The sequence below is a fragment of the Myxocyprinus asiaticus genome, chromosome 30 (assembly GCF_019703515.2).
Source record: "Myxocyprinus asiaticus isolate MX2 ecotype Aquarium Trade chromosome 30, UBuf_Myxa_2, whole genome shotgun sequence".
Lineage (NCBI taxonomy): Eukaryota > Metazoa > Chordata > Actinopteri > Cypriniformes > Catostomidae > Myxocyprinus > Myxocyprinus asiaticus.
In genome coordinates this window covers 39403075-39420613 of record NC_059373.1, presented here as the reverse complement: position 1 = coordinate 39420613, position 17539 = coordinate 39403075, and the positions used below count along the sequence as shown (strand labels likewise).

The 17539-nt window shown below is 37.9% G+C and overlaps 1 protein-coding gene across 7 annotated transcripts in view; it reads left to right on the top strand.

Annotated features, from left to right (window-relative positions):
* Positions 1 to 17539, top strand: part of LOC127420688 (phosphatase and actin regulator 4A-like) — a 108924-nt gene that overhangs the window by 31300 nt on the left and 60085 nt on the right. For 2 of the 7 annotated variants that reach the window (XR_007893847.1, XM_051663152.1), the window contains exon 1: positions 2813 to 3202. The exons of 1 other annotated variant lie outside the window; for it this stretch is intronic. Coding sequence is in view for 5 of the 6 variants with exons in the window: in XM_051663152.1 (XP_051519112.1) it covers positions 3061 to 3202 (142 nt within the window). In the remaining variant the exon portion in view is untranslated. Of the gene's footprint in view, positions 1 to 2812; positions 3203 to 17539 lie in introns of those variants that run through there. 4 more of the 7 variants (XM_051663156.1, XM_051663155.1, XM_051663157.1 and 1 more) reach the window with 4 other exon arrangements.

The window sequence follows — 17539 nt, the reverse complement described above, 5'->3', positions numbered from 1 at the left end:
AACATCAGTGTGCTTTTTTTGGAACACTAACATATAGCCCAATTCTATAAAAATTATTGTTTATACTTTTGAAAAAATGCCGGCAAAATTCCCTGTATTAAATTAAATTAAATTACCAAACAAAAAAAAAAAATTCTATATATTTAGACCTATATATGCCTTTTTTTACACAAACTTAAATTAGCTTTACCCTGTTCTGTAGACAAAAAAAGTTGGCTGAATGACATTCTCACACTTTTTTCAAGACTATAAACTATCAGAACTATTTGTCCAATGTTGAGCTCACTTTCAGAAAATGAGCTTTTGAACATTTTAAAACGTTTACCTCGGATCGCATTTGCTGAGCTTCTTCAGAACATGTAAATTGCAATATGACACTAAAATTAATTTTAGATGACAACCAAGTTCAGTTGCTGGACAAATATGCGGGACATAGTGCAGTAAATTTTGTTTTACGCATTTTCACTTTGTCGATAACAAAATAGCGCAAAAAGTGGATGGAAGCTAGGCTGTTGTGCGCTTGCAATGTTGACAGATTTGAATAAAAACAGGAGCAATAGTTTTATCGCATCGCTCACTTACAGAGACTTGGTACGATGCCACTCATGTCGATAACCAGGTTTATAGATCTGTAACATCTTAAGTTCAGTAAATCTGCGACAAAATGCACTTCCTCGCTGCGTGCACTCACTCTAATTTCAAAGTGTTCAAATAACTGCTGCACGAGAGAGGGAGAGAGAGGGACGCAGAAGAGCTGATTTATTCACGCAGATTCTGGAATTACAGTTTTATGCGAAGACGATAATTTGATTGTTCATCTGTTTGGATTGGTTTATTGATTCTCAGCTAAATGTTTAAATGAATAAATGTGTGTGGGAATTCCCCACATTCTGAACATGAAACGTGCAAGAATGATTATTAATTTTGCGCTTGAGGATGAAAATTCTTTTTCACTTGCCCCTTCAAAAACCCACTTGTCCCAGACAAGCGGACAAGCGTTAATGTCAAGCCCTAAAACTGACTTCATAGGATGCAGGACTGCGTTCTGTATAAACAAGTCAACATGGTGAAAATTTAACATTTCTTGGGAGTACAGTGAGAAAGGAAACAATTGCACACACGTATACACACACAATCAACTAGAGCACACAATTTTGATATTGAGTACTATCTGTCACGTCCACATATAGTACTATGGGGGAATCCTGGAGTGATGTAAGAGGGAAATCCCATTATTACAGTGCAATGCTGAAATGAGTCCCAACAACAACTGTGGAATATTTGGAAATAAAGCAAAGCAAGTCTTTCTTGTATGCCCTGTTTGTTATTAATGCCAGCATCGTAGGAAAATTAGGTTGTATCCTCTTTGCTGTGGAGAAAGTGGCTTACTGACCGAGCTGCATGTATACAGAAGTAATTATTAAACCGTTAACACAGAGCATGTAAACGCAAACTTCTCTTTTGCATCTTAAGCAGCGTTCTGTCAGTAAATGGCTTCCTGGTGTCCATATAAACAAGCTGATTTTCATTGATTACAAATTTATACACAGTAAATCCTCTGAGGTGTCTGTGATTGTTAAAATTTCACCTCCAGAGGCTGCAGTTGTACATCAGAATCGGCAAACTATCAGCGTTAAATCTTTTGGAATGCCCAATTCCCAATGCGCTCAAAGTCCTCATGGTGGCGTAGTGACTCGCCTCAATCCGGGTGGCGGAGGACGAATCTCAGTTGCCTCTGCGTCTGAGACCGTCAATCTGCGCATCTTATCGTGTGGCTTGTTGAGCGCGTTACCACGGAGACGTAGCGCGTGTGGAGGCCCACGCTATTCTCCGCGGCATCCACACACAAGCTAGAACCACATTATAGCGACCACGAGGAGGTTACCCCATGTGACACTATCCTCCCTAACAACCGGGCCAATTTGGTTGCTTAGGAGACCTGGCTGGAGTCACTGAGCATGCCCTGGATTTGAACTCGGGACTCCAGGGGTGGTAGTCCGCATCAATACTCGTTGAGCTACCCAGGCCCCCTCAGCGTTAATTCTTGCCGATAATGGATAGTTCCAAAAGTAGCTGTCAGCACTGATTAATCAGCAAAACCAATATATTGGTCAACCTCTAACCAGAATATCATGGAGACTTGGGGGTTCTTTGAGTTTGGTGAGTGAGCTACCATCTTGCAATGGGCTGCTAACCACCCAGAAAACCCTACCACAAACCCACCCACAAAGCCTTAGTACATCTTAGTAACTGCATGGTATTGACCTGGCAACCATCCAAACCCCCTCCCTCCCCCTGGATTGTGGTGGTGAGTTTGTCACGGGCAAGCACCACCAATGTATAAGTTTGCATATTCTCATTAGTTGTGAGAAAATTAGCAGGTTGGTGAGAAGATAGTAGTAAATGAGAAAATTTATGCTACACCATCCACATTGCAACTGGATTGCACAGCCTTATTAATTACCACAACTGTCTGGAATTTTCCCTCCCGTTTCGGTTACACCTAGGTGTTTCGCATCTGTGTAAGTAAATACTGTGAATGTATTCTTCATTTCATTCCCACACACATAAATAATCAGGGCCACACAAACCTATGTCACTGCCTCACTATCTGTCTGTCTCTCCTTGTAATTTGAGGCCTTTATGATGTCACTTCCTGGCAGCTGAGCACTCCATCTTGCACCAGCTCGTATTGCAGCTGCTCTCAGGTTACACTTCACCGTCTAATGCATTATGAGAAATAAAGGTGTTGCAGCAGAGGTCAAGACCCCAGAGACCCCTCTCCGATATCTACTATTCTGGTGCCTCTGGAGTCGTGTCCTGTGAACATTCTCTCTGAAAAGTATGCTGCAGGGAATGACCGACATCCCGACCAGCTGACATACTTCAGACATGCAGCCTATCTTATTTATGAAGTCAGGGCTGCCGAGAGGGAGGGACCTTTCTGACTTGTTGACTAAGAGAGAGAGAGAATGACTAAAACAGAGACATGAAGAAGGAGGGACGAAAGGATCCACAAACATACTAGTGTAAGCTCAGCCATCTACAGTTACATAGCGTATGTACCTCTGCGGTGGGAGTAGTGGAACTGTGTTTTGCCCTCCCTGCCACAGGCCCGGGACGGCCCTGGGGGTACAGGGCAGGAATATGGGACAGGGAGCGAGCACTCAGACCTTAAACCCGAACCTTGCCTACATAACAGGTGAGTTGCACAACATTTTGGACTGAACATGGAGTTGAAAGTGTGAAGACAAAAGTATGCATTGTTTTTTTTATTTTTTATTTTTTTATGTTCTCATAGAGTTAATTTGCTGTTGTGACACAAGTTTTCACGAAAGAGTTCAGTTTGTTTCTCGGTAAAACTTCTGAAATGGTTGATTCATAAAGCAATACCAGACTTGTTTTGCTTGTATAGTGTCTTGTACTAGAAAGGAACAGATTTCTTGTGCATGCAGATACCCAGTGTACTAGTCTGAATTATGGCAGGTGTATAAGTGTTTGAGATGAAAGACAGCATAATAGACAGGCATGGGCAGGAGAGGTGAATGTACGCTGATGGAATGTGGTGATTGTGCAATGGGACATTCTCATGTTTCTGTCAAGCACACTTTCTATTGCACACAGACTCTCCTGTCCTGATGGGATTAGGCATTATGAGATTATTTGAGAGTTGACTGTAACTCTCTGTAGGAGTTTAAATTCTGCCATATTCTCTCATCATAAACAAACAGCACCAGTCTAAAGATTGAACACAGTTTACTTTAGGTTAAGGACTTAAGGTTTATGCTTAAATGCGTTCAAGTTTAGTTTTGAAGATGCATATATTGTGCCAATGTAAAACTGCTTTACAAAACTAAAGTTGTAATTAATAAAGTTGGATGAAATTGATGAGCTGGAGCGGATAGTATAGGAACAGCATTCAGCAATTGTCCAGTCAACAAGTGAACTCCTTCAGTACTGTTTAAAAGCATCTCAGGATGCACCTCATAAAGTTGGAGAGATGGAATCAAAATAAAGGGTGGCAACTTTAAAGAAGCTTATATATAATATACTGTAGTTTTGATATGTTTTTAGCATTGTGGTCAATGCATATATTAATTCCCATACTTCTATTTGTGTTTTTACATGGTTTTGATGATGATTATTATTCTAAAATGTAAGAAATAGTAATGATGAAACTTTTGTTTGGTACTGTATGTGTGTGACCATGTGTTTGGTGCTTTAATTACTTGCAGCAGTGTTAAAGGAGGAAATTCCGTTTGTATTGTATGTTGATTTGAACTGACTCTGTAGCATTTTCTCAAGATCAAGTGGTTTGTTGTGCTGACACTTTTTTTTTTTTTTTTTCATCCCAACCCAAAGAATTGCAGCTTTTAAGTAGAGTTTTGAGCTGGGAACAAAACATGCAGTCTTGCCTTTCCTAGGGATGCACATTTTCAAGTAATTTTGTAGTCGAGTACTCTTTCCCACAAAAATGAGTACTCGATTAATTGTAAATTAAAATGCATGTTAAAAATAACAAGTATGACACACATGTGAATCTTATATTTTGTTTTATTGACAAACATTACTAATAATGGTTTCAAAATAAGATAACTTGAACAAACTATTTGTTAAAAAAAAGATTGCAAAAAAACATTTGCACTCACCTGAAGCTTACATAGAAAGCAATACTGACGGCATGAGGGTAATGCACAGATATAAACTTTTGAGTCTACATAAAACAAATTTGTATTATTTATTATTAAAGGCAAATGCGAAAAGGAAAGTGAATTTGTGATATTCTAGTAGTGTTTTTAATACTCAAGTAACTGGTGCAGAATAAGTACTCAATTACTCCTGCACATCCCTAGCCTTTCCTTCACTGCATACTTTAAGATGATGATACAGAAGATATAGAGACAGACTATGAGTCTCTTTGATTAAAAATGAGTAAAATTTGTGTATTGTTTTTAAAACTTTTCTTGCATAAATTGCTGCATTTTACTAATAGAATTTGAATGTTTTACACCAAAAGTAATTCTGCTCTCATTTTATGAAGGATGCATACCATGTGGAATGCTGTATCTCACAACACAGTGCACTTGACTTGACTAGGGCCCTATGATTTCCGTGATGTGGAAAACATGGACAGAATCGCAGAATCCAGTCATAAAAATTGAAGTAACTACACTGTAAAAAAAAAAATAAAAAAAAATCCTGTTAAATTTACAGTAAAAAACTGGCAGCTGTGGTTGCCAGAAATTCATTGTAAAAAAATACGGTAACCACGCTTCAGGCTTTACGGGATGTAATTTTGATGCCTGTATATTTTACGTTGCATTACCGTTTATATTATTAAATGATATAACCTTAATACTTTAACCTTCTGAAACTGTAAAAATCTGCTTTTCACTTTATAATGTATTGTTACTCACCATAGTAATTACTGAAAGGCACATGATAACAAGTTAGTCCATTTGACCCTTCTCCCAATTCATCCATCAGTTTTTTTGGAAAGTGGAATGGCTAGTTTCTAAGAACCACCTTTGCTATGACAAACTGTGTTAATTCTTAATACACTATCGTGTGATATCGTGATACTGCTTGGTTTCATGGTACTTTAGCTGGTATAGTATCGTAAGATATGATTATGGTATCGTGGCAACCCTAGTTTGGGGTTGGAGTTAGAGGGTTCAGTTTATAAAAATATGCATTCATCTTCACTATATTAAAGCCTGTACAGCTGAAAAGAACTCGCTTCACAACTCGCTTTTGGCGCCCCTCTGTGGACATTACCGCCGAAAAATGACACGCACACGTGCCTATAAGCCCAACAACACTTACTGCTTTGGCCACTGGGGGCAGTGTTTAAAGTTTCGTTAAGCACAGTTCAATTTTAGCTAAACAATTATCAACCTACTGTTTCCGATCTCACTGCAAGTTGAGTCTGGGAATAAGTTAAATCGATTTACAGATCATGTAAGGTTGACATTTAGTGCACTAATGAAATGTGCTGGCAAATAAGGCCCATTTTTAAATTAAGCTGCGCCGTAGAATTAAGACTATTAGTAGTGCCTCGCAGGCTCATGTAATTAGAGATTTATTAGGTATTTGTATCACATTGAGTATTATTATAGAAATTATGATTGATTTGTTAAATTCCTTAAATTCTGATACATTAAAATGTCTTTGTCATGTTGAATCAATGCATTTTTACAGCCCCTCTGCCAATAGTTAGGAATAAAATTAGGTTAAAAATGCAAAATAACCATATTTATTACGCTTTTTGCATAGCGGGTATGCATTTTGACCTCAAAGTATGCTGGTACGATTTGTCACTCTAAACTACGCAAAAACCTGGTGATGCCTCTGTGCACGCGCAGTACTCAAATCAAGCAACAGCAAAAGAAGAAGAGTTCGACCAATCATAGCGCTGGGTTCATTCCCCAAATAGCAAGCGGGGATGATTGACAAATGCGCCTATTATTAAAAAGAGACTGCAAATCGACAGCAATACAAAATCCCGCTCGATCCCTGTTCCATTCCCGCCGTCTTACTGATATCTTAAGCGAGGACAGTATAGTAGTCACAGTACTTCTAACTCCTTTAGGTAAACAGGTTGGGGTGGATGTGGAAAGTTGAAATATTGAATTGAGTTAACTTAATCCTCTGGAGTCAAAGTGATCACATGGATTAACTTAAAATACTCCGTCATTCATGGTCACTCAGATAAGAGGAAGACATCATTCAGCCACGCAAATTATAAAATGCTCAAGTAATGCTGAACAATAAATCGAAATAGAATTGAAATCGCTATATGGCTTAGTGATTATGAAAGTGCTGTGATTTAAGTAAATACTGTGATTTAAAAACTATAAAAACATGACATCAGTTGAGGACACTGACAGGGAGAGAGAGAGCAGCAGACTTAAAAAAAAAAAAAAAAAAAAAAAACGAGTCCATGCCCCACAGCAGTTCCTGATAAAGTATCAGGAGCAATGGCCGTGCCTCCGCCTGTCAAAATTGCTAAACCATGCATTTTGCACATTGTGCAATTACGATTTTGACATTAGCCATCAAGGAGCTTCAGGTAATAATGTAGCTATCTAGGAAGACCTACATTTCTAGATATTTTTTAATTGAATAGGCTACATTTTTCATTTAGCCTATTTCAGGATGTGTGCCTATATAAGCTGATTTAGTTATTAAACAAAATGGAAATCTTGAACACAAACTTGGGTTTTATTCATTTCATATTCATTCATCTCATTGACAGTGTTTTACATCACAACATCATCATTATTATTATTATTATTATTATTCCTTTTTTTTTTTTTTACATATGTAAATTAGGGATGTGCGAGACTAGTCGACTAAATGGTGCAGCTGCTGCTAGTCGGCATTGGAAATAATAGTCGACTAGTCTGTTAATATTGAATTCCCATAAAACATTTTATTTACACTTTGCGTTATATTGTTTTTATCATTACTTAATAATTATTAACACAATTATTTAATAAGCGTTTATCTCTTTGACTCACGGTGCACACAGAACAATGTCCTGATGAGCAAAACATGGTATGTTATTCATGCTTCATTCTTCATTATTATTCGGCCATAATTTAGACCTATATCACTTTCCAGTCATAGTCTTTATCACCTCAGCACAACATAATGTGCAGGTTAGCAAAGATTTTAAAACTGAAATCATGGATGACTTACAAGCGCGAGTCTGGAGAAACAGGCGTTTATTTATTCATTCTCAGTGTTGAGAAACGTAGCCTACATGTTACGTTATTGTGTTAATAATAACTAAAGTACCTAATTATGTTACATATTTATTTTGTATGAAAACTAGCATGTTAGTTACTTATGGATTAAAAAGTACCTCTTCCTAAATGTAAATGTCTTTTCATTAAAATAATTATTCTGAAAAATGTGACTGCATTGTTTTCTTCACAACCAATTCATACGTTGAAAAATGTGAGAATATATGAACCCCTCCCCTCAAACCCTGTGTCCCATCACACTGATGGTACTCAAAATGTTTTTCCGAGGTTGGCAGGTCTGATGCAATAAGGTCATGTGATAACAATATATCATGCTACTGTTTGAAATGTTTATCATCGTAAAATGCATACTGTTTCACATAGACCTACTAGATTTAAAAATAGTGGCCAGTATTCAGGATATCGTCGTTATCTGACATAAAGCAAGTTTCTCCAAAAAAGAAAATAAAAACATTTTCAATAGCATGAAAAACTCAAACAGTCTTACAAAATGAATCGAAAATAACATAATTAGTCACCTTTAGCACCATATATAGAATTCTATCATTACACATCTGTTAGAGAACTGTTCAATATTTTAATTGGATTTACGTGGGCGGGCAGAGGCGCGCGCAGACAGGCAGACTGTCTGTGCGCGCCTGCCTGCCTGCCTGCCTGCCTGCCTGCCTGCGCGCGCACGTGTGTGTCTGTCTATCAGTGTGTTTGTGTGCCTGTGTGTGTCTGTGTATCTGTGTCTGTCTGTCTGTGTGTGCGCGTGTGCCTGTCTGTCTGTCAGACAGACGTGCGCGCAGACAGACATGCACACAGACAGACAGACACGTGCACAGACAGACAGACTCACACACACACAGTATCTGTTTCTCCCTCACTTTCAGGCCAGCACCATCCAACAGATTGTCAATGTTGTTTTAAGGTATTGCCGGGAATCTTCTGTTTGTTCTTTGTCAAAAGGCAGCATGCGAAGTGCTCCTCACTAGTGCTCTATCACTCTCCTTAATGTTTGACCCATTTACAAGCTCATCCGGTTCTCCGTTTGACTGTTGACCTCTGTGTTTATTTACTCTGTGTCCTTGACTTCCTTTCGTAATGTCCTCTAGCATTATCAGCTGCATATTTTTCTCGGGCCACGCTGTACAAAATCTCGTCAGTCGATTCTGATCCCATTCTCACAAATGTCACTTATATGAGAGGATTTTGCAGCTTTCCAGAAACAAAGAGCTCATTGATACCGGAGCAGCTCTTCAGAGGTGTTGAAGTGTGTGTGTGCGTGCGTTTGTGTCAGGTATGTGTGTGTGTATCAGTGGCTAGTGTTGTTGGGGTTTATTTTGGTCTCTGCTCTGTGACACTAACTTTGATTAATGTATTATTCTGTTGTAGCAAAAGGTTGTGGTACTGTGACAATGAGCCTCCTCGTACTTTGCGTCACCGTGCCCTACCCTTTTCCTAGCAACACGAGGAATGTGTTTTTCCATGTTATTGCAGTAAGAGTCTTACTCACTAATTACTTCAATTACCTCACTAAAGTCCACGTTAGCTATGTTTGCTAAAGCAAGCATCACATACCTTTGCTCATTCTTGCTGTTAGGGATTTGAGCTAACCCCCCAAACCCAAAGTAATAACCGTTTTCACTGCGGCCATTAATGATACCTCAATTGTGTGGCTTGTTGAGGAGAGATGTGCCATTACTAAATCCCATACAGGGCTTGATATTAAGCATTGTGATGTGCTTGTCCTTCAGACAAGTATATTGGTCATTCACTTGTCTGAGTAAAAAAGTTACTTGTCCGGAAAGAAAAAGGGACATTTAAGCACTGGTTACATTATAGCACAAGTAGTAATATGTCAAAGTTTCAGTTGTATGTTTTCTAAAATTACGACAGATGTCCAACCTAATAGTATTTTACCTATGCAATCAACTCGATTCTCTGTGACAGAAATGTAAACCATGCTGGGTAGGGGAGGAGGTTATTGTCAAATGGTAGTTAAATTATGTTATGTGGTTGTCATATAAAGAAAAGCACCCACTGCCATCATTTACAGCAGGTGCACTCACACTTCTATATAATGAAATCTACTTTTACATCATGTTATTGCAGCAAGATTTACCATGCACAACATATACATTGTCACAATACCAAAATTTCAGTAGTGTGTAGTGAAATATGATGATTTTTGACATCAGCTTCAATACCACAACAAATAATATCCTAACACTAACTAATTTTTTAAGAATTGTTTAAGCCCGGACAAGTTCATTGAACTTAAAAGTTTAATGGAAACTCGTTGCCCTAAAAAAGTTAATTTTTCTGTGGTAAAAAAGTTGGGTTTATTCAACTTAGTTTTGTTATCTTTGCTTTGACTCAAGTTACATTGACATAAAAATATCTTTTTTGTTTTGTTTTGTTTTTTTTAAACTGAAGAAGTGACCTGTTTTGTTCAAATAACATAAATATAATTAAACTTGTTTTTTTTTTTTAAAAACACTTGCATTTTATCTGCATACTTTATACGAAGTACACAAATCAATGTTTGCCTTTTAAGGCATTAAAAAACACAGTTTATCGCAAAACACAGCTCATCGCAAAGCCAACACAGTATGTGATAACCAGTGAAGGAGGCACATAGACGTCAAAACTTGACCCAGTAATGGTGACAATCAACAAACATCATTATGTAAAAAGATGAGCTCTGAACATTCACACACAACTATTAACTAACAGTGATGACAAAAACAACAACAATGACTACCACCCCTGGAGTTGCGAGTTCGAATCCAGGGCGTGCTGAGTGACTCCAGCCAGGTCTCCTAAGCAACCAAATTGGCCCGGTTGCTAGGTAGGGTAGAGTCACATAGGGTAATTATCACGATTAGTAGTTCTCGCTCTGTATTTCTCCTGAGGTTACCTGTGGGTTTTTCTTTGTATCCCGAACAATTCTTCTGGCAGTTGTGGCTGAAATCTTTCTTGGTCTACCTGACCTTGGCTTGGTATCAAGAGATCCCCGAATTTTCCACTTCTTAATAAGTGATTGAACAGTACTGACTGGCATTTTCAAGGCTTTGGATATCTTTTTATATCCTTTTCCATCTTTATAAAGTTCCATTACCTTGTTACGCAGGTCTTTTGACAGTTCTTTTCTGCTCTCCATGGCTCAGTATCTAGCCTGCTCAGTGCATCCACGTGAGAGCTAACAAACTCATTGACTATTTATACACAGACACTAATTACAATTTAAAAAGCCACAGGTGTGTAAAATTAACCTTTAATTGCCATTAAAACCTGTGTGTGTCACCTTGTGTGTCTGTAACAAGGAAAAACATTCAAGGGCATGTAAACTTTTGATCAGGGCCATTTGGGTGATTTCTGTTATCATTATGATTTAAAAAGGAGCCAAACAACTATGTGATGATAAATGGCTTCATATGAGCACTGTCCATAAATAAAAGAGGAAAATGTTTTTTTGCATGATCAGTCATATTTTCAAAATCAGTGCCAAAATTTCACAATTTCTGCCAGGGTATGCAAATTTTGAGCACAACTCTGTGTGTGTGTGTGTGTGTGTGTGTGTGTGTGTGTGTGTGTGTGTGTGTGTATATATATATATATATATATATATATATATATATATATATATATATATCATTTAGTTGCCTCTGTGTCTTACCTACTTTAGATGACTTTGCTTTGTTACACTCTGGATTCCGTACCACATGGTCATACTGAAAGACATAATGCTTTCCATGAGATTCTTGAAAACCATTTCTAAAATGTCTTATACTAAAGTGATATAACCTCCTTATAAGATGCAGTCTCGGCATTGCCTTTTTTTTAAAACATAATCTGTATTCTCAGTAAAATTAAGATGACTCTATAAATGTTCCCAGATATTTAAAACTACAAACTATTTCTACAGGGTGCACACCAAGTATTAAAGGTTCTACTTGTTCAGAGATTTCCTGCTTCTTGCTTGTAACAACTAATTATTTGGTTTTATTCACATTAATCTCGAGTGCACTCATCTGACACCAATTCTGGAGGGAATTTATGTGATTATAATACAGATTATTAATTTCTGTTCCTCCATGCAAATGGCCAACAAGTGCCATGTCATCTGCATATTTATATAGACTCAAATGTGCATCCTAAATTTTAAATTCATTAGTGTACAATGAGAATAGTAAAGGTGAAAATATGGTTCCCTCTGGTGAACCTGTGTTCAAAATAGTTGTCTTTGTCAATTTACCATTAAAGAAAATCTCTGATCCACCAGATGAGGCCTTTCCATGCATTTGCTTAAAATAGACGTAAGTGTAATGGGTCTAAAATCATTTAACTGAGTAGTGCCAGAACATTTCGGTACATGAACAATATTTGATTATTTCTAAGATCTGGGAACTGTTATCTTATTTAACAAAAGTTGAAACAGCTGGGTAAAAACCCCGGTCAACTGAAAAACGCAGTCCTTTAACACTTGACCCTTCAACCCATCTGGGCCTGGTGCCTTTTTTGGCTTAATACTGGAGAGGCTGGCTCCGATTTCTTGCTCTTTAAGAATAATGGGCTCATATGTTGGAATTTTAAGGCACACCCTATCACATTCAGTAGTGCACTTCCCACTGTTAAACCTACTGTAAACAAATCATCACCTTTGAGAAAAGCAGCCTTTTCTCATTAAGACATATTTTAAGGTCTTTAGTGAGCCACATACTGTTATTTGGATACATTCAGACTGTTTTTGTTTAAACACAATTGCTTTCACAGAAACATATATAAGACGTAATGGTGTCAGTTATATCATGAACATTATCACATGTATTAAAAAACAGTTGCCAATCCTATATATCATCAAAGCTGATGATCAAAGCAGTCTCTGAGCTCCTCTTTACTTTGATCAATCACAATTGTATCCATTTAATCACTGGCTTAACTTTTTTAAGCTTGGCGCGAAGCAAGTGTACAATATTATGGTCTGACTTCCCCAGTGGGGGGGGGGCACACACGGCCTTGTAACCATCAGCTATATTGCAAAAAAAAATTATCCAGGATACGTGTGGATCTAGTCGGACAATCCACATACTGATGAAGGTTTAGCAGGTGACATGACAGATCACAGGAGTTAACATCCCCAAGGATGTTACCCACATATTATCCACAAAAATGCACAGTCCTTGTCCAGTAGACTTGTGAGACGCTCTATCAGCTCTGATCATTGTATAACCACTTAGTCCAATGTCTTGAGTTTCTTCCTTTAACCTAGTCTCTGTGAAGCATAATACATTACTCTGTCTAAAATCGCTATCATATTTTGCTTTCGCTGCCAGTTCATCCATTTTACTCTTTAAGGAGCATACGTTAGACAGGGTAATTGACGGTAAGGGAGGTCTACTTTAAAGTCTTTGGCATACACCTCCTCTCGATCCTCGCTTCTTTGAAGTCTTAATGCGTGTGTATTGTCCTGGGATTCCTGAGCAGCTCGCTGCAATCATCTGGCAAATTCACCTGCAGGCAGCAGGCTCGTGATCGAGGTAGGAGTAGCAAGAGTTCCTCCCGGGTGTAGACGAGGACACCGCTCATTGCTTTCATTCCTGAACCAGACCCTGCCAGGAATATTGCAAGAAATTCAGCCACCCAGAACATAAAACATTTCCTCTTCATATTTAGTTTTTTAAAATTTAAATGAGGGTAAAAGAAGAAATAAAATAAAACAAACTAACAGACAAACTAGCGAACAAACAAACAAACTGGCGACAGCACTGGGTCGGTAGCAGAGCCGCACCCCCCTGTAAGATACATGTATTTTTTTATTTTTATTTTTTTTTGCCAATTCGCTTTAAAAATATTACTACACATTTCATTTTAACTTAAGTACCCTTTAATGCTCACCCAAAAATACATTTTAGGAGCACATAAAAGGAGAGATTTTAATGAACATCACAGGCTATTTTTTCAACACAATGGCAGTTGACAGTATCTCACTTTAATGCTTAAAAAAACAAACATGTGAACACACAAACCACTTTGAAGGAGCTTCTCTCATTTCAGGTTGTTTCTCACAAAAAAAATAAATAAAAAAAAACAATATATATATACACACACACACACTACCGGTCAAAAGTTTTGAAACACTCATATATAATTATTTTTTTTTTTTTTTTTGCACATTTAAGAATAATAGTAAAGTCATCAAAACTATGGAATAAAATAAATGGAACTATGGGAATTATGTTGTGACTAAACAAAATCCAAAAGAAATCAAAAAATTTTAGCATCTTCAAAGTAGTCACCCTTTGCCTAGAATTTGCAGACATGTACTCTTGACATTTTCTCAACCAACTTCTTGAGGTATCACCCTGGGATGCTTTTTAAACAGTATTGAAGGAGTTCCCATCTATGTTGGGCACTTATTGGCTTCTTTTCTTTATTATTTGGTCCAAGTCATCAATTTCAAAAACTTTTTTTTTTTTTTTTAATTATGTTTTAGTTTTATAATGAAATAAATTAATATGGTAGCACAGTTATATTTTTGTCTACAAAACTAATTTCAAACGTTTAAGCATACGCCTTCAGATCAAACGATTTTTAAGATCATGAAAACTTTTGACCAGTTGTGTGTGTGTGTGTGTGTGTGTGTGTGTGTGTGTGTGTATATTGTATGCCTTCAGACGACTTGAAATTAGATGCACAAGTCACATGGACTATCCACTGCCATTGCATTGAAAGTGTGGGCTGTGATATTCATTAAAAATATCTCCTTTTCTGTCCCAACTTAAGAAAAGAAAGTCATACAGGTTTGAAATGAGGGTATGCCATTTTTTATTTTACGGTGTTAATAGTCTCTTCTGGAACACAGGATGTCTTTGAATGATTCTTGACTCATATCTTTGCAATAGCACATTTCAGGAAGTGAATATATTTTTCATATAGGGTGAAAAAGTCATGTTAAAAAAGAAAGGATGCTTACAGAGGTGTGGATAAAGTCTTGTACAATCAGGCCAGGAACACACTGAATAAGGAAATCAGTGGCTAAAAGTAGATACTCTGAGAAGCTGAAAAACAAGTTTTCAGCTAACGACCCTGCATCAGTGTGGAGTGGCCTAAAACAACTTACTAACTACAGGACTTATACCCCCAACACTGTCCAACAACTGGCTGACGACTTGAATGTGTTCTACTGTAGATTTGAAAGGCACAATCTCACACTCCACACCCACTCTGACCTTAACTTCACACAAACACCAACACCTCCTGCAACCCCCCTCCTCCCCCCTACTACTACTCAACCTGCACTTAAGATCTGTGAAGAAGAGGTGTGCCTTGTCTTCCGAAAACAAAAGACAAGGAATGCACAGGGCCCAGATGGTGTTTCACCCACGTGTCTTAGATCCTGTGCTAACCAGCTGGCCCCCATCTTCACACAGATCTTCAATAAATCACTGGAGCAGTGTGAAGTCCTATGCTGCTTCAAACACTCAATCATCATTCCTGTCCCAAAGAAACCAAAAATCACAGGACTTAATGACTACAAACCCATAGCTCTGACGTCTGTGGTCATGAAATCATTTGAGAGACTGGTGTTGGCCCACCGTAAGGACATCACTGGACCCTTTCTTGATCCCCTTCAATTTGCTTATCGAGCAAACAGGTCTGTGGATGATGCAGTCAACATGGGATTGCATCATATCCTGCAACATCTAGACAGACCAGGGACATATGCAAGGATCCTTTTTGTGGACTTCAGTTTGGCTTTCAACACCATCATCCCAGCTATACTCCAGAATAAATTACACCAACTCTGTTCCCACATCTATATGTCAGTGGATTACCACCTTTCTGACAGACAGGCAGCAGCTTGTGAGATGGGAAATTCACTTCCAGCACCTGTACAATCAGCACTTGTGCCCCCAAGGGATGTGTGCTCTCCCCACTACTCTTCTCCCTGTACACAAATGACTGCATCACCAAGGACCCCTCTGTCAAGCTCCTGAGGTTTGCAGACGACACCACTGCCATCGGTCTCATCCAAGATGATGATGAGTCTGCATATAGAAGGGAGGTTGGACAGCTGGCTCTCTGGTGCAGTCAAAACAACCTGGAACTGAACACGCTCAAAATGGTGGAGATGACTGTGGACTTTAGGAGGAACACCCAAACACTGACCTCCCTCACCATTCTAAACAGGCAAAGGGTGACTACTTTGAAGATGCTAAAATTTAACACAGTTTTGATTTCTTTTGGATTTTGTTTAGTCACAACATAATTCCCATAGTTCCATTTATGTTATTCCATAGTTTTGATGACTTTACTATTATCCTTAAATGTGAAAAATAATAATAATAAAGAATGAGTAAGTGACCCTAAACTTTTGACCGGTAGAGAGTGTGTGTGTGTGTGTGTGTGTGTGTGTGTGTGTGTGTGTGTGTGTGTGTGTGTGTGTATATATATATATATATATATATATATATATATATATATATATATATATATATATATATATATATAATATATTACTGAACCTGCAGAGTTACATTCACAATGCATGTTAACCGCAAAATGATCTGTGGAAATAAAGTGAACTAAACTCACGAGATGATCATAGATCATTTGCAGCATTCTCATAGATGACATTATTCTTTCAAACAGTTTTCAGATTAATGAACAGAGAAAAGAGTGAAAACTCTTTACATGTGCTTGTTCCACGAGACAGGCTCACGCTGCACGCTTCTAAACAAACAGCGCATCAGAAACAGGCATTGACGGCTTATCTTTTGTCTGTTCTTAAACATATAATAAAGTGTGTTTCTTCAAGCATGAATTTGTGTCTAACAAAATTTCTTGTCATGTGTCACTCCGAGACGTCTTAAAGGTTGCCTGCCTGTTGCGGCTAGATGAGCAAAATTACCCGTGCATGAAAAACATATCTGATTACATCGTCCTATCGCCCACCTCTATTGTGAAGTGTATTTGACCGTTTAGGCACATATCCGCATTAGCGCGAGATCTCTCGGAGCACACGCGCATATAAAGCCTGCACACACTTAAGCCGCCTGTCAGTCAAACAGCGTGCAGCAAGATCGCTAGCGAATGACAAAATTATGCGCTCTGGATTATTTTCAACAGCAAAATAAGACTACATATAAACTTTGTAATTAGTGACACAGGCCTAGGCACAAATATAGCCAGTTATATTTTCATTATTGAAGTTTTAATCATGTTACTTGTCCAGTCAGACAAGTAAAATTCAAAAATCCACTTCTCCCGGACAAGCTGACAAGCGTTAATGTCGAGCCCTGCCCTACTCTCATAGACTTGCATTGAAGTTGGGACCAAAGTGATATTGTTTGCACCAGGATGTTATATAGCCTAATGTTAATGGTGGGTTGTGGCAGCAACTTTTACATGGGTAAGCACCACTCACATTTTCATCCGAAAATGTAAATATCCTTTGTATTATTTTGTATATTTGTATTATTTTCTTTTACTGTGAAAAAGCTTTATTCATATGTTTGTTTTTTTTAAGCATAGTGTGTGAAAATCTTTAATCTACTTTCTCATGTGTTATCTCTCACTTTAGCAGAAGTGTGTGATGTAACGATAAAGCTTGTGGTCTGGAGCACTGATAGGACTTTGGTGTTTTTGTTTTATTTTTATCTGTTCTGGTGTTTCTTAGGCACATTATTCTATTTGTTGTCTTTGTACAGTTGTCATTAGTGCAGGGTGATATAGCTAAAAAAAAAAAAAATGTATCTCTTTGTCAGCTTTTGGACAAT